The sequence below is a fragment of the Ranitomeya imitator genome, unplaced genomic scaffold (assembly GCF_032444005.1).
Source record: "Ranitomeya imitator isolate aRanImi1 unplaced genomic scaffold, aRanImi1.pri SCAFFOLD_64, whole genome shotgun sequence".
NCBI lineage: Eukaryota > Metazoa > Chordata > Amphibia > Anura > Dendrobatidae > Ranitomeya > Ranitomeya imitator.
The window spans coordinates 103,027-126,640 of record NW_027193295.1 but is presented as its reverse complement, the minus strand read 5'-3'; the positions used below and the strand labels follow the sequence as shown (position 1 = coordinate 126,640).

General features: G+C 52.0%; 1 protein-coding gene and 1 long non-coding RNA gene across 4 annotated transcripts; one reads left to right on the top strand and one right to left on the bottom strand.

Annotated features, from left to right (window-relative positions):
• Nucleotides 1–589: 589 nt before the first annotated feature.
• On the bottom strand, nucleotides 590–5,141 carry LOC138653057 (polyadenylate-binding protein 1-like 2). Of its 3 annotated transcripts, none has more exons than XM_069743179.1 (4): nucleotides 5,065–5,141; nucleotides 1,897–2,103; nucleotides 807–1,000; nucleotides 590–727 (listed from the first exon to the last, which is right to left on the bottom strand). In XM_069743179.1, exons 2-4 carry the CDS (start codon nucleotides 2,087–2,089, stop codon nucleotides 608–610), a joined length of 507 nt encoding a protein of 168 aa, XP_069599280.1. In that variant the 5' UTR covers nucleotides 2,090–2,103; nucleotides 5,065–5,141; the 3' UTR covers nucleotides 590–607. The 3 variants fall into 3 exon arrangements, with proteins under 3 accessions (XP_069599280.1, XP_069599279.1, XP_069599278.1); XM_069743178.1 differs by lacking the exon at nucleotides 5,065–5,141 and adding an exon at nucleotides 4,647–4,919; XM_069743177.1 differs by lacking the exon at nucleotides 5,065–5,141 and adding an exon at nucleotides 4,558–4,919 and having other exon boundaries at nucleotides 591–727.
• A 1-nt stretch (nucleotide 5,142) lies between these two features.
• On the top strand, nucleotides 5,143–14,438 carry LOC138653058 (uncharacterized). The gene is made up of 3 exons (XR_011315705.1): nucleotides 5,143–5,279; nucleotides 10,087–10,225; nucleotides 13,891–14,438. It is a non-coding gene; the product is annotated as an uncharacterized lncRNA (long non-coding RNA).
• The last annotated feature ends 9,176 nt before the right edge of the window (nucleotides 14,439–23,614 follow it).

The window sequence follows — 23,614 nt, the reverse complement described above, 5'->3', positions numbered from 1 at the left end:
CATGCTGCCGAATGTAAACCGCTGCGTTTCCGCGCGTTTTTTTCCACAGCATGTGCACTGCGGATTGAGTTTCCCATAGGTTTACTTTGTACTGTACAACGCATGGGAAACTGCTGCGGAAACGCTGCAGATTTTGCTGCTGTGTGTAAACATAGCCTAAGGATCCAGAAAGAGAGCTTCTAACACTTATCTGTCTATTTCTGAGCTCTTCTCAGCTGATTTATGACCACTGACCACAGAAAAGTTGAATGTGCAGGGAGGAGGAGACAAACAGCCTGTAAAAGCCAAAAGGTGCAAATTTTGTAAGGAAACTGAATTGCAAAAATGACTTTTAGCCCCAAATAAATGCAATTAAGTAAAAAAAAAAGTCCCCAGAGGTGGATAACCCCTGCCACTGGCGACATGTAAGTCAATAATCGATTGTGGATTCTTTGTGTTAGGCCGTCTTGGCACGTCTCAGTCTGTATACAGGTCGCGGTTTGCAGACCAGCCGAAGGTCTCCTGACCCGAACCCTAAAGCTTGAAATATGCCTATGAGAATGTTGATTTGGGGTCCAGGAGTCCAGAAATCCCAGACACGTGAAGCCGGCCTTACATGAGGGCATACTTACACTTTCTGGTCATTTAGGATCTTGCCATTCAACGAGTCAATGGCCTTCTGGGCTGATTCGCGGGTCTCGAAATGTACAAACCCATAACCTTTAGATCCATTTTCGTCACACACGACCTGCAACACCTCATATTAATAAGGGACCTTACTACTGCACAGACCTCACACATCCGTATGTGGTGGATGACTGACTTACCTTACACGACATGATGCTGCCAAAAGCAGAAAATGTGTCGTACAGTAATTTACTATCGATGGTCTTATCCAGGTTCTTGATAAAAATGTTGCCGATCCTGCTCTTTATTACGGACGGGTTGCGCTGACACCACATAATGCGCATCGCTTTGCCATTCATGTCTTCAAAGTTCATGGTATCCAGAGCTCGCTCCGCTGGCGGGAAAGGATGGGGGACATTTTCAAAGAAAGAGACTATCAATGACTTTATCCACCTCGGTGACCTCTGCGCCCTGATAGGATGCCATGCCATGATAGGAATTGTTGATCAGCTCCAGCATTCCATGCTACAACATTTTTTACTATATTTTGTTTTGCATTAATTTTATTTAAAAAAAAATAATTTGCAAATTTTTCTTGTTCTAAAATTTTTTTAGAAATCTTGAACTGTTCATACTTTCTGCCCTTTCAGGAAGAGTTTTCAGCAGGCTCCTTATCAGCAGAGGAAGGATGACGGTAACGCTTCTACATACAGCTGATAATACAAGATCCACTAATTACAATAGGAGATGTCACAGCTGACCCTGCTCACCCTCCCTTCACAATGACACTTGTACACGCTCATTAGATGCTTTAATAAAATTATTGGACTCAGGTCTGATGACTGTAGCTATGTACACCTGTTGTTTCCTGAAACAACAGGAAGTTATAATCTATAAAAGCACCCATGTCCAGTTTGAAAGTTGCAAGATTTTTTTTATTTTTAATACATTATATGTTAAGCTAAAAAATTGCCAGAAATTAAAAAAAATATACAGTATTTCAAGCAATAAAATGTAAATTGTGTAAAAATCATTCAATGTGATTGTTTGGTTTTTATTTTTAGGTTGTCTCTCACAGGTGACGTGTACCTACGATAAAAATTTCAGACCTCTGCATTCTTTGTAGGTGGGAAAACATGTAAAATCGGCAGCGTATCAAATACTTATTTTCCCCACTGTATCTACAATCTTGTATGTCCATGATATTTGTGGAACAGTTGCAATATTTCACCCCAGCCTTGTTGCTGGCAGGGCTGCAATGTATAGCTATAGTTGTGTATTGCTTCTCACCGTCCTCCGGCTGCTGGAAATTGATGTAAGCGTAGCCAAGAGACTGACCGGTGATCTTGTCTCTGCATATGATGACTGACAAAATGTTGCCGGCAGGAGTGAACTTTTCATGCAGCATCTCCTCTGTGACCTCCGGAAGGAGATCCCCAACATACAGGGTTGCTGTACTGTGGCTGAGTGCGCTAGTGGCCATTATTAGCAGGGTCACTAAAATAAAGGAGATTGTAAGAAAAACACCTTGATAATAACATGTCAGCATTACATGGCAAGTTAAGTAAATAAGGCAGCACACTGCAGCGCTGAAAGATGCACCTGTTCACACTTAGTCTATGTTTGGATGTGCTGGTCAGGTTTTTGAAAAGCATTACATGGCAGTCACACGCCAAAGCTGGCCATGCACATTAGCCGCAGCCTGACCATAGCTTATCTACACCCCGAACAAAAGGACATTCAACAGGGCGGATCATTCTCTGCCCCCGTCCTCTGTTCAGGGTGAAGCTGGGGACCCCGATACACAGTATAAGGCCTGCCGATCCCGCCAAAGTCAGACAACATTTATCTAATGTGTATGAGCAGCTTTAAAGGGGCTATCTGGCGCTGTAACATTGATGGCTTATTCTTCGGAGAGGTCATCAATGTCTGATTACTGGGGGTGCGACACCCGGTACCCAACCGATCGTGGCGGTGGCGGTGGCGGCTGGAAGTGCTGAGTTGTGGCTCTGTCCAGAACAGCTCCATCGACAGTATAGTGGCCACGGCCAGGTACTGCACATGCCTTCTCTATTGAATAGTATGTGCATGTGTCACTATTCTGTAGACAAAGCTGTGCTGTGCAGCTCCATAACTGAGCAGTTCCGGCTGCCGACGACACCAGGAAGGGCTGATCTCCGGGGGTACTTACCAATCAGACATTCATCACCTACCCTAAGGATAGTCCATCAATGTTAAAGTCCCAGACACATGCTTTAAAGAACTGGTAGATTTCACCGCTTCACTAAAACAAAGTCAAATTGACATCTTGGTTTTTTTTATTCTTGTATTTATGGGTAAATATAATTTTTACAGTAAAATGTAATTTAGTATGTTGAGCCGTTTGGTTTCTACAGCCTCTATGTATCACAGTACATGTAATACTGCAAAACGAGGTAACTGTGAATCCACCAGTGAGCTCATCTGAAGGCCGAATAATTAATTGTCCAAGTTAATTTACACATCAATAATAAAACATACTGATCAGCTAGGCAATTATTAAACTGCGTGCTAAATCAAAGAGTGTTTTGATTCTTTTCAATAAAAAGTTATAACTTTATTAATACAGACAAATACAAAAAATAAAACAATGCCTTAAAACCGTACAGATAAATGTAATGGCAGGTAGGTGTAGAGCAAAATATAATACTAGTGAGGGAGCAAGAGATAAAATAAACATTCCTGGATACAACAAATTTTTCAACAATAGAGCATGCTGAGAAAATACCTCCACTAACTTCAAATCACCAATTGATGAGGAATTTCAATATTAAAGTCATCTATTTACTTATAATTATACTGACTAAAGCGAGATGAAGAAATAGAGGCTCAAACCGCATGCTCTATTGAAATGTTGCTAAATAAATCCTGAACCAAAGTGCTATCAAATGTATGCACTTAGTAATGATAGTGCTTAAAATATGGATTAAACACCCGTACATATGCTGATAGATATTTTCCTTTGTTACAGAGCGAGGGTCTTCAGGTGGGTTACCAGAATAATAAATTATTCCAACAACCTGTGTGTTTATTTCATTAAAAGACTTTGTAATAATGTGTGTGTTTTTTTAACCCTTTACTACTATTGGATTAATAATGGATAGGTGTCATAATTGACGTCTCTCCATTATTAATTAGGCTTAATGTCCCCTTACAATAGCAAGATGACATTAACCCTTCATTACCCCATATCCCACCGCTACACGGGAATGGGAAGAGAGTGGCCAAGTGCCAGAATAGGCGCATCTTCCAGATGTGCCTTTTCTGGGGCGGCTGGGGGCAGGTGTTTTTAGCCGGGGGGGGGGGGGGGGGGGCAATAACCGTGGACCCTCTCCAGGCTATTAATATCTGCCCTCAGTCACTGGCTTTACTACTCTGGCGGAGAAAATTGCGTGGGAGCCCACGCCAATTGTTTCCGCCATTTAACCCTTTAATTTAATAGCTAGAGCGCCCAAATTTTGCACATACTAACATTAGTAGTGTGGAATATGCAAGAAAAAATGGTGATATGAGATGGTTTACTGTATGTAGACATGTCTCATATCATGTCGGGTTTAGGAAGGAGATAGCAAAAGACGGCAATTGAATTACCGGCTTTCTGCTATATCGCGCTGGATGAAATATTAATATATACATACATGTGTCTCACTGACATACATATATATATATATATATAGACAGTATATATGTTTTTATTATTTTTTGAGCACATGGATCCATTGTACGGCTGCCATACGGATTACATACGGAGGATGCCATGCACAGAATACGCTGACACACCCTGCCTACGGAGGAGCTACGGACCACGATTTTGGGGACTTTTCTGCGTATTACAGCCGTAAATTACGGAGCGTATTGTCTTACGCCGAGTGTGACGCCGGCCTGACATGTGGCGCTGATTAGAGAACTTACGATTCTAGAATTCTTCACTTTCCTCCGCAAAGATTTCAGGTTGTGCCGACTTTGGACTCACAGACTCTGCACAATATGTCGGTAATCACCTTGTTCCTATCTTGTCTCCAGTCAGATCCTGATGGCGGCTCCTGGTAAACTGTCACTGTCAGGGCACAGCATGGCCGCCTCATGGTGCCAACTGATGCCCACGCGAGGAGCGGGCAGTTACTACGGGGCCGACACGTGTCTGGATCCCCCTTATAATAAAGCATTTTATGCCATAAATGTGCACCAATCAAATAAGACTTCTCCTTTCTGGATCATCACTTATTATATGTTTACGCACTTGTGTGCTCGTGCCTACGGCAGGACGATGGGGGGAGGGGGGGCGGCACGGGAGCAAGTTTTCTTTCTGGTCTTTTTTTTTTTTAAATTAGAGTCCGGAGCCGCCTCCCCCCGCCCCGGGCTCCTCCCCCCGCCCCGGGCCCCTCCCACTTCCCGCCTCCTTGAAGACGTCATACTCACCTACTCCAGCGAAGCCTGGTCTCAGGCTAGAGGCTAAATCCAAGGCGGCTAAAGGACCTCTGGTGACGTCACGCCCATGTGACCGGAAGGGGCGGCGCCTCTCCCTCCATAGAGCAGACAGGAGAAACGGAAGCTGTGGACGTCATGGCGGGATTTCGAGGACTGTGTGCAGGATTTGGGGTGTTTTGGGTTCCTCCTCCATAGTCACAGACCAGGTAAGTGGGAGTCTGCCTGGGGGAGAAAGGGGTGATGTTGCTTGCATGGGGCTGCACGCTGGACGGTGGGGGGATCTGCCTGGGGGAGAAAGGGGTGATGTTGCTTGCATGGGGCTGCACGCTGGACGGTGGGGGATCTGCCTGGGGGAGAAAGGGGTGATGTTGCTTGCATGGGGCTGCATGTGCGTGCTGGACGGTGGGGGGATCTGCCTGGGGAGAAAGGGGTGATGTTGCTTGCATGGGGCTGCATGTGCATGCTGGACGGTGGGGGGATCTGCCTGGGGAGAAAGGGGTGATGTTGCTTGCATGGGGCTGCATGTGCATGCTGGACGGTGGGGGGATCCGCCTGGGGAGAAAGGGGTGATGTTGCTTGCATGGGGCTGCATGTGCATGCTGGACGGTGGGGGGATCTGCCTGGGGAGAAAGGGGTGATGTTGCTTGCATGGGGCTGCATGTGCATGCTGGACGGTGGGGGGATCTGCCTGGGGAGAAAGGGGTGATGTTGCTTGCATGGGGCTGCATGTGCATGCTGGACGGTGGGGGGATCTGCCTGGGGAGAAAGGGGTGATGTTGCTTGCATGGGGCTGCATGTGCATGCTGGACGGTGGGGGGATCTGCCTGGGGAGAAAGGGGTGATGTTGCTTGCATGGGGCTGCATGTGCATGCTGGACGGTGGGGGGATCTGCCTGGGGAGAAAGGGGTGATGTTGCTTGCATGGGGCTGCATGTGCGTGCTGGACGGTGGGGGCATCTGCCTGGGGAGAAAGGGGTGATGTTGCTTGCATGGGGCTGCATGTGCATGCTGGAAGGGGGGGATCTGCCTGGGGAGAAAGGGGTGATGTTGCTTGCATGGGGCTGCATGTGCATGCTGGACGGTGGGGGCATCTGCCTGGGGAGAAAGGGGTGATGTTGCTTGCATGGGGCTGCATGTGCATGCTGGACGGTGGGGGGATCTGCCTGGGGAGAAAGGGGTGGTGTTGCTTGCATGGGGCTGCATGTGCATGCTGGAAGGGGGGGATCTGCCTGGGGAGAAAGGGGTGATGTTGCTTGCATGGGGCTGCATGTGCATGCTGGACGGTGGGGGCATCTGCCTGGGAGAAAGGGGTGATGTTGCTTGCATGGGGCTGCATGTGCATGCTGGAAGGGGGGGATCTGCCTGGGGAGAAAGGGGTGGTGTTGCTTGCATGGGGCTGCATGTGCATGCTGGACGGTGGGGGCATCTGCCTGGGAGAAAGGGGTGATGTTGCTTGCATGGGGCTGCACGCTGGACGGTGGGGGGATCTGCCTGGGGGAGAAAGGGGTGATGTTGCTTGCATGGGGCTGCACGCTGGACGGTGGGGGGATCTGCCTGGGGGAGAAAGGGGTGATGTTGCTTGCATGGGGCTGCATGTGCATGCTGGACGGTGGGGGGATCTGCCTGGGGAGAAAGGGGTGATGTTGCTTGCATGGGGCTGCATGTGCATGCTGGACGGTGGGGGGATCTGCCTGGGGAGAAAGGGGTGATGTTGCTTGCATGGGGCTGCATGTGCATGCTGGACGGTGGGGGCATCTGCCTGGGGGAGAGAGGGGTGATGTTGCTTGCACGGGGCTGCATGTGCGTGCTGGACGGTGGGGGGATCTGCCTGGGGAGAAAGGGGTGATGTTGCTTGCATGGGGCTGCATGTGCATGCTGGACGGTGGGGGGATCTGCCTGGGGAGAAAGGGGTGATGTTGCTTGCATGGGGCTGCATGTGCATGCTGGAAGGGGGGGATCTGCCTGGGGAGAAAGGGGTGGTGTTGCTTGCATGGGGCTGCATGTGCATGCTGGACGGTGGGGGGATCTGCCTGGGAGAAAGGGGTGATGTTGCTTGCATGGGGCTGCATGTGCATGCTGGACGGTGGGGGCATCTGCCTGGGAGAAAGGGGTGATGTTGCTTGCATGGGGCTGCATGTGCATGCTGGACGGTGGGGGCATCTGCCTGGGGGAGAGAGGGGTGATGTTGCTTGCATGGGGCTGCATGTGCATGCTGGACGGTGGGGGCATCTGCCTGGGAGAAAGGGGTGATGTTGCTTGCATGGGGCTGCATGTGCATGCTGGACGGTGGGGGCATCTGCCTGGGAGAAAGGGGTGATGTTGCTTGCATGGGGCTGCATGTGCGTGCTGGACGGTGGGGGCATCTGCCTGGGAGAAAGGGGTGATGTTGCTTGCATGGGGCTGCATGTGCATGCTGGACGGTGGGGGCATCTGCCTGGGGAGAAAGGGGTGATGTTGCTTGCATGGGGCTGCATGTGCATGCTGGAAGGGGGGGATCTGCCTGGGGAGAAAGGGGTGGTGTTGCTTGCATGGGGCTGCACGCTGGACGGTGGGGGGATCTGCCTGGGGAGAAAGGGGTGATGTTGCTTGCATGGGGCTGCACGCTGGACGGTGGGGGGATCTGCCTGGGGAGAAAGGGGTGATGTTGCTTGCATGGGGCTGCATGTGCATGCTGGACGGTGGGGGGATCTGCCTGGGGAGAAAGGGGTGATGTTGCTTGCATGGGGCTGCATGTGCATGCTGGAAGGGGGGGATCTGCCTGGGGAGAAAGGGGTGGTGTTGCTTGCATGGGGCTGCATGTGCATGCTGGACGGTGGGGGCATCTGCCTGGGAGAAAGGGGTGATGTTGCTTGCATGGGGCTGCATGTGCATGCTGGACGGTGGGGGCATCTGCCTGGGGGAGAGAGGGGTGATGTTGCTTGCATGGGGCTGCATGTGCATGCTGGACGGTGGGGGCATCTGCCTGGGAGAAAGGGGTGATGTTGCTTGCATGGGGCTGCATGTGCATGCTGGACGGTGGGGGCATCTGCCTGGGAGAAAGGGGTGATGTTGCTTGCATGGGGCTGCATGTGCATGCTGGAAGGGGGGGATCTGCCTGGGGAGAAAGGGGTGGTGTTGCTTGCATGGGGCTGCATGTGCATGCTGGACGGTGGGGGCATCTGCCTGGGAGAAAGGGGTGATGTTGCTTGCATGGGGCTGCATGTGCATGCTGGACGGTGGGGGCATCTGCCTGGGGGAGAGAGGGGTGATGTTGCTTGCATGGGGCTGCATGTGCATGCTGGACGGTGGGGGCATCTGCCTGGGAGAAAGGGGTGATGTTGCTTGCATGGGGCTGCATGTGCATGCTGGACGGTGGGGGCATCTGCCTGGGAGAAAGGGGTGATGTTGCTTGCACGGGGCTGCATGTGCATGCTGGACGGTGGGGGATCTGCCTGGGAGAAAGGGGTGATGTTGCTTGCATGGGGCTGCATGTGCATGCTGGACGGTGGGGGCATCTGCCTGGGGAGAAAGGGGTGATGTTGCTTGCATGGGGCTGCATGTGCATGCTGGACGGTGGGGGCATCTGCCTGGGGAGAAAGGGGTGATGTTGCTTGCACGGGGCTGCATGTGCATGCTGGACGGTGGGGGGATCTGCCTGGGGGAGAAAGGGGTGATGTTGCTTGCATGGGGCTGCATGTGCATGCTGGACGGTGGGGGCATCTGCCTGGGAGAAAGGGGTGATGTTGCTTGCATGGGGCTGCATGTGCATGCTGGACGGTGGGGGCATCTGCCTGGGAGAAAGGGGTGATGTTGCTTGCATGGGGCTGCATGTGCGTGCTGGATGGTGGGGGCATCTGCCTGGGGAGAAAGGGGTGATGTTGCTTGCATGGGGTTGCATGTGCATGCTGGACGGTGGGGGCATCTGCCTTTGGAGAAAGGGGTGATGTTGCTTGCATGGGGCTGCATGCGCGTGCTGGAACGGGGGCATCTGCCTGGGGAGAAAGGGGTGATGTTGCTTGCATGGGGCTGCATGCGCGTGCTGGAAGGGGGGGATCTGCCTGGGGAGAAAGGGGTGGTGTTGCTTGCATGGGGCTGCATGTGCGTGCTGGACGGTGGGGGGATCTGCCTGGGGGAGAAAGGGGTGATGTTGCTTGCATGGGGCTGCATGCGCGTGCTGGAAGGGGGGATCTGCCTGGGGAGAGAGGGGTGATGTTGCTTGCATGGGGCTGCATGCGCGTGCTGGACGGTGGGGGGATCTGCCTGGGGAGAAAGGGGTGATATTGCTTGTATGGGGCTGCATGTGCATGCTGGACGGTGGGGGGGATCTGCCTGGGGAGAAAGGGGTGATATTGCTTGTATGGGGCTGCATGAGCATGCTGGACGGTGGGGGGATCTGCCTGGGGAGAAAGGGGTGATATTGCTTGTATGGGGCTGCATGTGCATGCTGGACGGTGGGGGGGATCTGCCTGGGGAGAGAGGGGTGATGTTGCTTGCATGGGGCTGCATGTGCATGCTGGACGGTGGGGGGATCTGTGTGCGGGGGGGGGGGGGGGGTGTCTACCTGCAGAATGGGGCTGATGTTACTCGCATGGGTCTGCATGGTGTGGGGGGCTGATGTCACGCGTTGTGCAGGTCAGTGTGTGATGTCTCTTGCGGTGGGGGGTGCAGGGATGTATAGCGCTACGTGTGTGTGTGTGGGGGGGGGGGGGGACAGGGGAGGGGATGAATGATGATGGAGATTTGAGGGATTGATATTAACATGAGAATCTGCCTGATGGTGCGGAGTCCGTCCTGTTTTATTTATTTTTTTTTACATAAAACGTTTTCTCATTAATATTATTGGGCACACATGACGTCAGGTTGATGACTGTCCTATGACCTCTGGGAGCGACACTGCGTGATAACAATGTCTCCAGATCCCGGGCTTTATTGTCCTCGCACGCTGTGCTGGTCAGTATTAGCCCGGAGGCCACTGGTGGCGGCCACTACTTGTGTCCAGGTTTCTGCATGATTTTTTTTTTCTGTTTTATTCTAGGTATTGTCGCTTTTCCCCATCCAGTGACCTCCCTGCAGATGTCATCTCATCACTGGACTTCTCTTCACCAAGTGGAATGCTGGAGCCCCCACAATCCATGCGAGGACCCAAAGGGATGACACTGTGGGCGTCTGATAATGTCAGAGAGACGAGTATAATTCCTAAAAGAAAAAACACCAAAACCTCCCTTTCTCTCCATTTATATTGCTAGGGTCTGTGTCCCCGCCCCGTCCGCTCCTCTGTGTCCCCGCCCCGTCCGCTCCTCTGTGTCCCCGCCCCGTCCGCTCCTCTGTGTCCCCGCCCCGTCCGCTCCTCTGTGTCCCCGCCCCGTCCGCTCCTCTGTGCCCCCGCCCCGTCCGCTCCTCTGTGTCCCCGCCCCGTCCGCTCCTCTGTGCCCCCGCCCCGTCCGCTCCTCTGTGTCCCCGCCCCGTCCGCTCCTCTGTGTCCCCGCCCCGTCCGCTCCTCTGTGTCCCCGCCCCGTCCGCTCCTCTGTGTCCCCGCCCCGTCCGCTCCTCTGTGTCCCCGCCCCGTCCGCTCCTCTGTGTCCCCGCCCCGTCCGCTCCTCTGTGTCCCCGCCCCGTCCGCTCCTCTGTGTCCCCGCCCCGTCCGCTCCTCTGTGTCCCCGCCCCGTCCGCTCCTCTGTGTCCCCGCCCCGTCCGCTCCTCTGTGTCCCCGCCCCGTCCGCTCCTCTGTGTCCCCGCCCCGTCCGCTCCTCTGTGTCCCCGCCCCGTCCGCTCCTCTGTGCCCCCGCCCCGTCCGCTCCTCTGTGCCCCCGCCCCGTCCGCTCCTCTGTGCCCCCGCCCCGTCCGCTCCTCTGTGCCCCCGCCCCGTCCGCTCCTCTGTGCCCCCGCCCCGTCCGCTCCTCTGTGCCCCCGCCCCGTCCGCTCCTCTGTGCCCCCGCCCCGTCCGCTCCTCTGTGCCCCCGCCCCGTCCGCTCCTCTGTGCCCCCGCCCCGTCCGCTCCTCTGTGCCCCCGCCCCGTCCGCTCCTCTGTGCCCCCGCCCCGTCCGCTCCTCTGTGCCCCCGCCCCGTCCGCTCCTCTGTGCCCCCGCCCCGTCCGCTCCTCTGTGCCCCCGCCCCGTCCGCTCCTCTGTGCCCCCGCCCCGTCCGCTCCTCTGTGCCCCCGCCCCGTCCGCTCCTCTGTGCCCCCGCCCCGTCCGCTCCTCTGTGCCCCCGCCCCGTCCGCTCCTCTGTGCCCCCGCCCCGTCCGCTCCTCTGTGCCCCCGCCCCGTCCGCTCCTCTGTGCCCCCGCCCCGTCCGCTCCTCTGTGCCCCCGCCCCGTCCGCTCCTCTGTGCCCCCGCCCCGTCCGCTCCTCTGTGCCCCCGCCCCGTCCGCTCCTCTGTGCCCCCGCCCCGTCCGCTCCTCTGTGCCCCCGCCCCGTCCGCTCCTCTGTGCCCCCGCCCCGTCCGCTCCTCTGTGCCCCCGCCCCGTCCGCTCCTCTGTGCCCCCGCCCCGTCCGCTCCTCTGTGCCCCCGCCCCGTCCGCTCCTCTGTGCCCCCGCCCCGTCCGCTCCTCTGTGCCCCCGCCCCGTCCGCTCCTCTGTGCCCCCGCCCCGTCCGCTCCTCTGTGCCCCCGCCCCGTCCGCTCCTCTGTGCCCCCGCCCCGTCCGCTCCTCTGTGCCCCCGCCCCGTCCGCTCCTCTGTGCCCCCGCCCCGTCCGCTCCTCTGTGCCCCCGCCCCGTCCGCTCCTCTGTGCCCCCGCCCCGTCCGCTCCTCTGTGTCCCCCGCCCCGTCCGCTCCTCTGTGTCCCCGCCCCGTCCGCTCCTCTGTGTCCCCGCCCCGTCCGCTCCTCTGTGTCCCCGCCCCGTCCGCTCCTCTGTGTCCCCGCCCCGTCCGCTCCTCTGTGTCCCCGCCCCGTCCGCTCCTCTGTGTCCCCGCCCCGTCCGCTCCTCTGTGTCCCCGCCCCGTCCGCTCCTCTGTGTCCCCGCCCCGTCCGCTCCTCTGTGTCCCCGCCCCGTCCGCTCCTCTGTGTCCCCGCCCCGTCCGCTCCTCTGTGTCCCCGCCCCGTCCGCTCCTCTGTGTCCCCGCCCCGTCCGCTCCTCTGTGTCCCCGCCCCGTCCGCTCCTCTGTGTCCCCGCCCCGTCCGCTCCTCTGTGTCCCCGCCCCGTCCGCTCCTCTGTGTCCCCGCCCCGTCCGCTCCTCTGTGTCCCCGCCCCGTCCGCTCCTCTGTGTCCCCGCCCCGTCCGCTCCTCTGTGTCCCCGCCCCGTCCGCTCCTCTGTGTCCCCGCCCCGTCCGCTCCTCTGTGTCCCCGCCCCGTCCGCTCCTCTGTGTCCCCGCCCCGTCCGCTCCTCTGTGTCCCCGCCCCGTCCGCTCCTCTGTGTCCCCGCCCCGTCCGCTCCTCTGTGTCCCCGCCCCGTCCGCTCCTCTGTGTCCCCGCCCCGTCCGCTCCTCTGTGTCCCCGCCCCGTCCGCTCCTCTGTGTCCCCGCCCCGTCCGCTCCTCTGTGTCCCCGCCCCGTCCGCTCCTCTGTGTCCCCGCCCCGTCCGCTCCTCTGTGTCCCCGCCCCGTCCGCTCCTCTGTGTCCCCGCCCCGTCCGCTCCTCTGTGTCCCCGCCCCGTCCGCTCCTCTGTGTCCCCGCCCCGTCCGCTCCTCTGTGTCCCCGCCCCGTCCGCTCCTCTGTGTCCCCGCCCCGTCCGCTCCTCTGTGTCCCCGCCCCGTCCGCTCCTCTGTGTCCCCGCCCCGTCCGCTCCTCTGTGTCCCCGCCCCGTCCGCTCCTCTGTGTCCCCGCCCCGTCCGCTCGAGAGAGGAATTTTGTGTTAAAGGGAACCTGTCACCCCCAAAATTGACGTTGAGCTCAGCCCACCGGCACCAGGGTCTTATCTCCAGCATTCTGTAATGCATTCTGTAATGCTGTAGATAAGCCCCCGATGTATCCTCAAAGATGACAAAAAGAGGTTATATTATTTTCACCTGGGCGGTCCGATCCTGGGCCTCCCATCTTGATAGGATGACGTCCTCTTCTTGTCTTCACGCTGTGGTGCGCAGGCGCCGGGAAAGGTCAGAGAGGCCTGGGGCCTGCGCACTGCAGTACTTTGCGCTGGAGCCGCAGCGTGAAGACAAGAAGAGGACGTCGTCTGATGAAGATTGGAGGCGCCGGACCGCGATGCCCATCGGACCGGACCTGGACTGTCCCTTGGTGAGTATAATATAACCTCTTTTTCTCATTTTTAATTATTTTTATTTTTGGATACATCGGCGGGTTATCTACAGCATTCCAGAATGCATTACAGAATGCTGCAGATAAGCCCCTGATACTGGTGGGCTTAGCTCGCCCTCGATTTTGGGGGTGACAGGTTCCCTTTAAGCACCACAATACTGTTTTTGCAGCTAAAGCACAGGGGACTTTGGTACAAAATGTGTTTTGCTTTTTGTCATTAATTTGTCTTTAATGTTTAACCCCTTTACCCCCAAGGGTGGTTTGCACGTTAATGACCGGGCCAATTTTTACAATTCTGACCACTGTCCCTTTTATGAGGTTATAACTCTAGAACGCTTCTACAGATCGTGACATATTGTACTTCATGATGGTGCTAAAATTTCTTAAATATAACTTGCGGTTATTTGTGGGGAAAAAAACGGAAATTTGGCGAAAATTTTGAAATTTCGCAATTTTCCAACTTTGAATTTTTATGCCCTTAAATCACAGAGATATGTCACACAAAATACTTAATAAGTAACATTTCCCACATGTCTACTTTACATCAGCACAATTTTGGAACCAAAATTTTTTTTTTTGTTAGGGAGTTATAAGGGTTAAAAGTTGACCAGCAATTTCTCATATTTACAACACCATTTTTTTTTTTAGGGACCACATCACATTGAAGTCATTTTGAGGGGTCTATATGATAGAAAATACCCAAGTGTGACACCATTTCAAAAACTGCACCCCTCAAGGTGCTCAAAACCACATTCAAGAAGTTTATTAACCCTTCAGGTGTTTCACAGGAATTTTTGGAATGTTTAAATAAAAATGAACATTTAACTTTTTTTCACACAAAATTTATTTCCGCTCCAATTTGTTTTATTTTACCAAGGGTAACAGGATAAAATGGACCCCAAACGTTGTTGTACAATTTGTGCTGAGTACGCTGATACCCCATATCTGGGGGTAAACCACTTGTTGGGCGCATGGCAGAGCTCGGAAGGGAAGGAGTGCCATTTGACTTTTCAATGCAAAATTGACAGGAATTGAGATGGGACGCCATGTTGCGTTTGGAGAGCCCCTGATGTGCCTAAACATTGAAACCCCCCACAGGTGACACCATTTTGGAAAGTAGACCCCTTAAGGAACTTATCTAGATGTGTGGTGAGCACTTTGACCCAACAAGTGCTTCACAGAAGTTTATAATGCAGAGCCGTGAAAATAAAAAAATAATTTTTGTGAAAAAATATGATCTTTTCGCCCCCAAATTTTTATTTTTCCAAGGATAAGAGAAGAAATTGGACCCCAAAACTTGTTGTAATAATAATAATAATCTTTATTTATATAGCGCCAACATATTCCGCAGCACTTTACAATTAAGCGGGGACATATACCGACAAATTCAATACAAGTTAAGAGAATTTAAACAGTGACATTAGGAGTGAGGTCCCTGCTCGCAAGCTTACAATCTACAAGGAAATGGGGGGGACACAATAGGTGAAAAGTGCTTGTTATTTCAGGTCTGGCAATTATAATAAATAGGGATTTTCATATGAAGCTGCATGATCCGGTCATCAGCCCGTGTGTTTAAGTGCAATAGTCAAGTATCAAGTGCAGTTAGTCAAGTATCAAGTGCAGTTATCATGTGTATGGAGGGTGTGGAGACAGATGAGTAGTAGGGTGCAGATTCACATGCAGATAATATTTGGAAGGAGGGAACAGGACAAAGTTAGTTTACTGAGTAGTTGATGTGGTAGGCTTGTTTGAAGAGATGGGTTTCCAGAGCGCGCTTGAATAGGTTGGGGCGAGGTATCAGTCTGATCGTCTGGGGAAGTGCATTCCAGAGAGCTGGCGCAGCATGAGAGAAGTCTTGGAGACGGAGGTGTGAGGTTCGGATTACGGGGGATGTTAGTCTTAGGTCATTTGTACAACGGAGGGCACATGTAGGGCGATAGACAGAGATGAGAGAGGAGATATAAGGCGGTGCAGAACTGCGGAGGGCTTTGTGGGTGAGAGAGATGAGTTTATACTGGACCCTGTAGCGAATGGGTAGCCAGTGTAATGACTGGCACAAGATGGAGGCATCGGTGAAGCGGTTGGACAGAAATATGACCCTGGCTGCCCCATTTAAGATGGATTGGAGAGGAGAAAGTTTGGTAAGAGGGAGACCGATCAGAAGAGAGTTGCAGTAGTCCAGATGAGAATGAATGAGAGCGACAGTAAGAGTCTTAGCAGTTTCAAAGGTGAGAAAATGTTAGATTCTGGAGATGTTTTTAAGACGCAGGGGACAAGAGCGAGTGAGTGATCGGTTATAGGGAGTAAAGGAAAGTTCGGTGTCGAATATGACCCCAAGACAGCGGGCATGCTGTTTGGGAGTTATGGTTGAACCCTCCAGGGTAATTTCGATGTTGGGTAGAGTGAGGTTAGTAGAATGAAGAAACACAAGAAGTTCAGTTTTGGAGAGATTTAGTTTCAGATAGAGGGAGGACATGATGTTAGAGACGGCAGACAGACAATCCTTGGTGTTTTGAATTAGATTGGGGGTGATGTCAGGGGAAGAAGTGTATAATTGGGTGTCGTCAGCATAGAGATGGTACTGGAACCCAAATCTGCTGATTGTTTGTCCAATAGGGGCAGTGTATAGAGAAGAAGAGGGGGCCCAGGACTGAGCCCTGCGGAGCCCCGATAGTAAGGGGACGAGGAGAGGAAGAGGAGCCGGCAAAAGATACAGTGAAGGAGCGGTCAGAGAGGTAGGAGGAGAACCAGGAGAGGGCTGTGTCCTTGAGGCCTATGGAGAGGAGCATGGTGAGAAGGAGCTGGTGATCCACAGTATCAAATATGACAGATCCAGGAGAATCAGCAGAGAGCAATGACCTTTGGATTTAGCTGTTATTGGGTTATTAGAGACTTTAGTGAAGGCAGTTTCAGTGGAGTGTAAAGAGCGGAAACCAGATTGTAAGGGGTCGAGAAGAGCGTTATCCGAGAGATAGCGGATTAGACGGGAGTGGACCAAGCTTTCCAGGAGTTTAGAGATGAAGGAAAGGTTAGAGACAGGTCTGTAGTTAGCTGTGCAGTTCTGGTCCAGGGATGGCTTTTTAAGTAAAGGGTGTTGTGGCTGGTAATTCAGTACCACAATGGACATAGAAGTCAGAGCACATACAGTGATCTGACAATAACCCAAAAACATAGAACGAGCTCTGAGACGTGGGAACTCTGCTGACCGCAATCCCTAATCCTCTCCAACCACACTAGAGGCAGCCGTGGATTGCACCTAACGCTCCCTATGCAACTCGGCACAGCCTGAGAAACTAGCTAGCCTGAAGATAGAAAATAAGCCTACCTTGCCTCAGAGAAATACCCCAAAGGAAAATGCAGCCCCCCACATATAATGACTGTGAGTTAAGATGAAAAGACAACCGTAGAGATGAAATAGATTTAGCAAAGTGAGGCCCGACTTTCTGAACAGAGCGAGGATAGGAAAGGCAACTTTGCGGTCAACACAAAACCCTACAAACAACCACGCAAAGGGGACAAAAAGACCCTCCGTACAGACTAACAGCACGGAGGTACACCCTCTGCGTCCCAGAGTTTCCAGCAAGCAAGAAAAACCAAATAAACAAGCTGGACAGAAAAAACAGCAAACAAAAAAAAACACAAGAGCAACTTAGCTATGCAGAGCAGCAGGCCACAGGAACGATCCAGGAGGAAGCAAGTCCAATACTAGAACATTGACTGGAGGCAAGGATCAAAGCACTAGGTGGAGTTAAATAGAGCAGCACCTAACGACTTCACCACATCACCTGAGGAAGGAAACTCAGAAGCCGCAGTACCACTCTCCTGCACTAACGGAAGCTCATAGAGAGAATCAGCCGAAGTACCACTTGTGACCACAGGAGGGAGCTCTGCCACAGAATTCACAACAAAAGGGGTAATGATGGCATGTTTAAATGAGGAGGGAAAGATGCCTGAGGAAAGAGAGAGGTTAAATATTTTAGTCAGGTGAGTGGTGACCACTGGTGACAGAGACTGCAGGAGAGGTGAAGGAATTGGGTCACTATTGCAGGTTGTAGGCCGAGCAGAAGTGAGGAGCTTGGAAACTTCTTCTGAAACAGGCTCAAAGATGTCTAGTGAGCTTGAGGTGCGGCAGGGAAGGGGATCCAGGCACTGAGGAGATTGGGCTGAGATATCCTGATGGATGTGGTTGATTTTTTTTCTAGGAAATAAGTGGCCAGATCCTCGCCACTGGGATTGGAGATGGGGGCCTGTACATTAGGTTTCAGGAGGGAGTTTAAGGTTTCAAAAAGTCATTTTGGGTTGTTGGATAGTGAGGTGATGAGTGGTGAAGTAGGATTGTTTGGCCAGAGAAAGGGCAGAGTTATAGGTTTTGAGCATGAACTTATAGTGGATGAAGTCTTCTGCGAAGAGAGATTTTCTCCACTGCCGCTTTGCACACCTTGAGCAACGCTGAAGAAAGCATGTTTGCATAGTGTGCCAGGGCTGCCGTTGTCTGTGTTGGGTCTTTCTGCGTGTAGAAGGTGCTGCTTCATCCAGGGCATTCTTCAGTGTAATATTGAAGTGTGACAATGCCAAGTCTGGACAGGAGAGTGAGGAGATGGGGGCTAAAGATGTGTGGAGATTGTCCATAAGCTGCTGGGTATTAATGGTACGTGTATTCCGATAAGTGTGGTAAGTGGCGGTGTCCCGGGTGAGGAGACAATTGTTGACAGAGAAGGATAGAAGGTTGTGGTCCGAGAGCGGGAGAGTGGAGTTAGTAAAGTCGTGCAGCGATCCGGGACGGGAGAAAACCAGGTCCAGAGTATTCCCATCCTCATGTGTAGGAGAATTGGTAAACTGTGAGGTTGAATGAAGAAGTTAGAGAGAGAAGATGAGGCAGATTGGGAGAGGGGATCATTGATGGGGATGTTAAAGTCTCCCATGATGAAGGTGGGGATGTCACAGGATAGAAAGTGAGTAAGCCAGGTGGCAAAGTGGTCTAGAAACAGGCGGGGGGAGCCTGGAGGGCGATAAACAACCGCCACCCGCAAGTGGAAGGGCTTATAGAGTCTGACGTCGTGGACTTCAAAGGAAGGAAATGTAAGGGGGATGACCTGGAAAGCACATTGTGATGAAAGGAGTAAACCAACACCTCCACCCTGTCTGTTCTCAGGTCTGGTGGTATGTGAAAATTTCAGCCCACCAAACGAGAGAGCGGCAGCGGCGGTGGTGTCTGAGTGCTGGATCCAGGTTTCTGTAATAGCCAGAAGGTTAAGGGAACTAGAGAGGAAAAGATCGTGAATGTAAGTTAGTTTGTTACACACAGACCGTGCATTCCAGAGAGCACAGTGGAAAGCAGTAGGAGAAGGCTTACACTGAATGTTAATAAGATTAGCAGGGTTTCTATATGTAGCTGGAGGAGAGTAATGTATGCTGGTGGAGGGAGGTCCAGGGTTTGGGGACATGTTACCTGCAGCTAGTAGAAGGAGAAAAACAGAAACAGCAGGTGGTGGGATGATTTGTATGAACGTTTTGAGTGCTGCATGGCGGTAGTGGCTGGTTTGGAGTGGGTAAGAAATGTCAGTAGAGCCTCAGAGTTATACATGGGAGAAGGGAGGGGTGGATATGCAGCGCCCCAGAGATCTGGTCGTTGCAGTATGTCACTCTGCCACTAAGGGGACTGATGGTACGTCTGATGGCACTAAAGGAGTTCTGACCAGGTATCACCAGCACACATTACACTTCACACTCCGGCCACTAGGGGGAGAAAAAGGCTTTATTTATTGGGCCACTCACACTTGTAAAACTAGGGGTTGGATAGGAAGTTAGTGAGAAGCTGACTGGGTTGGATTCAGGCAACATCCTGTGGCAGGGGGTGTTGCAGGGAGAAGACACAGGGGGGTCCCTGTCAGGCGTGGGAACCTGGCAGGTACCTAGCGAACAGAGCAGAACGTTACGGAACCGCGCCTGCACACCCCGCGGCGGTATCCTAAGAGAGAGACACGAAGAGAAGGATATTGTGGAACAGTGAGAAACGAGATCAAGCACAAAGGAGAGCCAGTAGGAGTCGTGCCGTGAGACCGAGGCAACATCCTACTGAGGCGCGTGGCCGGAACACCGCGGGAGTAACTGACTCTAGGCCTTACTTCGAACTCCGCAGGACAGTTAATTATAGGTTGGCTGTCTACCTTACATTTCCTACGAAGACATAGGGGGCAACGCGTGGAGAGGGGTGTCTCTAGGATCCCGGAAGAGCTCCGAGCCTTCCCATCATACGGGTGCGTCCTAGCCATAACATACCTGGGGGACGAGAAACTAGAAACATCTGGAACTAAAGAGCGAGAGCTGTAGAGAACGAACGAGAACAGCAGTTGTGAGGACTATTCCAAATGCTCAGCAGGGTAGCACTACAACACACAGGCGCTAGTGGTAGGCAACGGTTTCCACCTGCGAAGGGAACTCTGGATGTGCCCATCGGACCGACCGGTCTCAGACAGCCCTGTTAACCGTGCTCTGGATTGAGGATCCTGAAGTCTTCAGTAAAGAAGTAAAGAGACTGCAACCTTGTGTCCTCTTTATTGACTGCACCTTACACCATCACCATCTACCTTATTGGGAAAGAAAAAAAATTAGCTTTGAACACTTTAAATCAGAAACCAAAAACAGGGAAAAAATAAAAACACAGGAGTGATGGATGGATAAAATACCCTGAGCAAAGCTTGCTAGATATGAATCTGTTCACACTTGCGCATGGAAGATGGAAGTGATGGAAGAATTGAACCATCTGTACCAGATCACAACATCTCGGACAACACCTTACCACCCTCAGGGAAATAGAGCCTGTGAACAGTTCAACCGCACTCTTATACGATACGATACACTTTATTGATCCCGTGGGAAATTATGGTATCACAGCAGCACGACTTAAATCATAAAAATCATAAAGGAATTACATAGTTGACATTACAGTTTGTTGACAGAAGAACATTATACATTAGAATAGGACATACACAACAAGTGAACTGAAATGTAGAGAAATAAGTAGACATTCACCTTGGTGGTTTAACCCTAATGTTATTGTTCATAATTGCCATACATAAGAAGGAAAAATATAGGAAATCGTTTGTGCCAAATGCCATGGGGCACAAACGATTTCCTATATTTTTCCTTCTTACACCTCAGAAGTATTAGCCGGTTACTGAAGGTGCTCTTCTGTCTCATGAATAGCTCATATAATGGATGTGCATTATTGTTCATAATTGCCATACACTTTCTCAGAGTTCTTTTCTCCACTACCTCCCCAAAAGAGTCCAGATTGCAGCCGACAGCAGAACTTGCCTTCTTAATAATCTTATTCAGCTTATTAGCATCAGAGGCCTGCACACTACTACCCCAGCACGTGATTGCAAAAAAGATGGCACTTGCCACCACAGATTGGTAGAACATTTCTAACATTTTGCTATACAGATGTTAAGAACGCTGGAGGAAGAGCCCGGAGGCCTGAATTCGTAGCTGAGTTAGTGTGGGTGTAGTTTACTGAAAGACACCCGTAAAATGTATAACCTTTATTCAATATCAATTCAGATTCACATAGTGTAAATACCCCTCAATATAATTGCCTATATAGCCCCGAGGCCTAAATTCGTAGCTGAGTTAGTGTGGGTGTACAACAACCGAATACATCGCACCATCGGTTACACTCCTTATACCTTGTTGTTCGGTGACCCAGGAAGTGACATTACCGACTGGAGCTGGACCCAGAGGAGGACTACCCATGGACGGGGGTGTCTACCTGGGTCCGAGAACATTGTAATCGCCTGCAGACTTTAAAGACCAGATTACAGGAAATGGAGCATTCAGAAACTACCCCTCTGCGAGAGACAGCTCTTCAAGCTAGGGACCGGGTGTTGGTTCGAGATAAACGCCCTCAAGATAAGCTGGAGTACCGGTGGGAGAATATTCTGTATCAGGTGAAGCGATGAATCAACTCCGAAGGGCCCGTCTAAGAGCTCCAACCTGAAGGGGAAGAAAACGCTTCCACTCGTATAGTCCACCGAAACATGCTTCAACTCTGTCAAGAGATCCTGACCGAATAGAGGAGGTGCAAGATGCTCCCGAAGTACCCCCATCAGACATTTCTGATTGTGAAGAAGAGGAAGATCCTGAATAGCCGCCTGTGAGACAAAGAGAGGCGAGAGCTTGCAGTCCCTATAATGGCTGTACCGTTGGAAATGGGCATGTCCCCGCCCTCACTGTACAACTCGTCTACCCAATTGGACTCAGCTACTCTTTCTGACTTGCAGCGCTCCGAATAGGCAACAGCCGGAATACCCCCCAACCGATACAATCAAGACCAATTTATTTGGCAACAAATTGTTCAAGGAATTGAAGAATGTCAATGTACTTTACAGGAACTCTTATCCATGGAGTGGTGAGGAAAAGGAAAGGGAGAGTGTAAGAAGATAGACCAGACCTGACTGGGGTACCTCTCTTGCATCGGCTTCGAAACCATCGGGGCTGTCACCATTGTTGCCTGGGGAAAGTTTTCTAACCCGGACTGACCTTTGCACTTGACAGCAGGGGGCAGGACCATGATAAAAGGCTCCGTGTGGGAAAGAGAGGGTAGACTTGGTGGGAAGACAGAGCGCGCAGCAGGGGAAGGTTTGTGCTCCATCCTATGAGCATTGTGTGAGCACAGGCCCGCGCTAGAGATTCCCTGTGTCCAGTTACACTGACTTTGGACAGACTTCTGACGGGTGCCCGTTGGCCCCTGTTACTGCTAGTTACAGACGTTTCGGGCCGGTGGATACTGTGCCCATTCTGCCTAAGACAAACCGGGTGACTCAACCATAACTGCGTTATTGCTCACCTGTATACCCCCGCCGAGATGAGTCACGCTACGGCGGTGTAACAGACTGTGCTGCACCCCGTATGACGAACCTAGGATCCAGGACCCCACTTGGAACAAAGAGGACTCATCCCCATCACCGGGAACTGGAGCTCCAGCTTCGACAGAACTAAACCGGAGTCATCATGCACCAGTTGCGCAGGCACCACCGTTGGAACTTAAAGGGAACCTGTCACCTGAATTTGGCGGGACCGGTTTTGGGTCATATGGGCGGAGTTTTCGGGTGTTTGATTCACCCTTTCCTTACTCGCTGTCTGCATGCTGGCTGCAATATTGGATTGAAGTTCATTCTATGTCCTCCGTAGTACACACCTGCACAAGGCAAGATTGCCTTATGCAGGCGTGTACTACGGAGGATAGATAATGAACTTCAATCCAATATTTCAGCCAGCATGCAGCCAGCGGGTAGGGAAAGGGTGAATCAAACACCCAAAAACTCCGCCCATATGACCCAAAACCGGTCCCGCCAAATTCAGGTGACAGGTTCCCTTTAAAGGCTCTGCAGCCAGGAAGCCGGCGGACTGATAAGTTTACCCTTTTATTAATAGTTGCTTAACCTGTTACCTCGCCCCGTATCCATATCTTGCCAATAACAACCCCCTATACATCCTGCTTAGTTCATTACCTCCCTGCGTGGCGTATACCCCTGTTAATAAACCTGTTAACTCTTGCTCTGCCTGCTGTCTGTTACTGCATCCTGTTACCTGTTGACACCTGCTCTACTCAGCATACATCAAATGTCCATTCCAACAGATGCTCAGTAGATTCTTGTCAATATGAACTGTTCTTCTCAGCACACAGTGACAATGCACTTTTTAATAAGCTCTGATCAAAAGCGACAAGCCGGCTTTAGAGCGCACTGTCATTGTACAGTGTCAGTAAAGAATGAGCGAGCAGAGGCCAGCGCCACCCCTACAAATGACATCACTTGCGATGGCGGGACTGGTCTCTGATTGCTCACTTTCTCCTTACAATGTGGACTGACTGTGCGCTCTGTTCTTAGCTCATCACTTCTGATCAGAGCTGGCGAGAGAGAAATGTTCTTTTTTTGGCTATTTTTGTTTTCTGATCTTTGGGGGCGCTTAGAATCAAAGAGTCGATCCCACCTTCAAAACAGAGGTTGAGCTATTTGGTGCACAACTATATTACAATGGATAATGGATCTTTTTGTGTTAACCCCTTTACCCCCAAGGGTGGTTTGCACGTTAATGACCGGGCCAATTTTTACAATTCTGACCACTGTCCTTTTATAAGGTCATAACTCTGGAACGCTTCAACGGATCCCGGTGATTCTGACATTGTTTTCTCGAGACATATTGTACTTCATGATAGTGGTAACATTTCTTTGATATTGATATATCAAATATATATATATATATATAAAATGAAAATTTGGCAAAAATTTCGCAATTATCCAACTTTGAATTTTTATGCAACTAAATCACAGAGATATTCAAAACAGAGGTGGAGGGCTCCATCTAATAT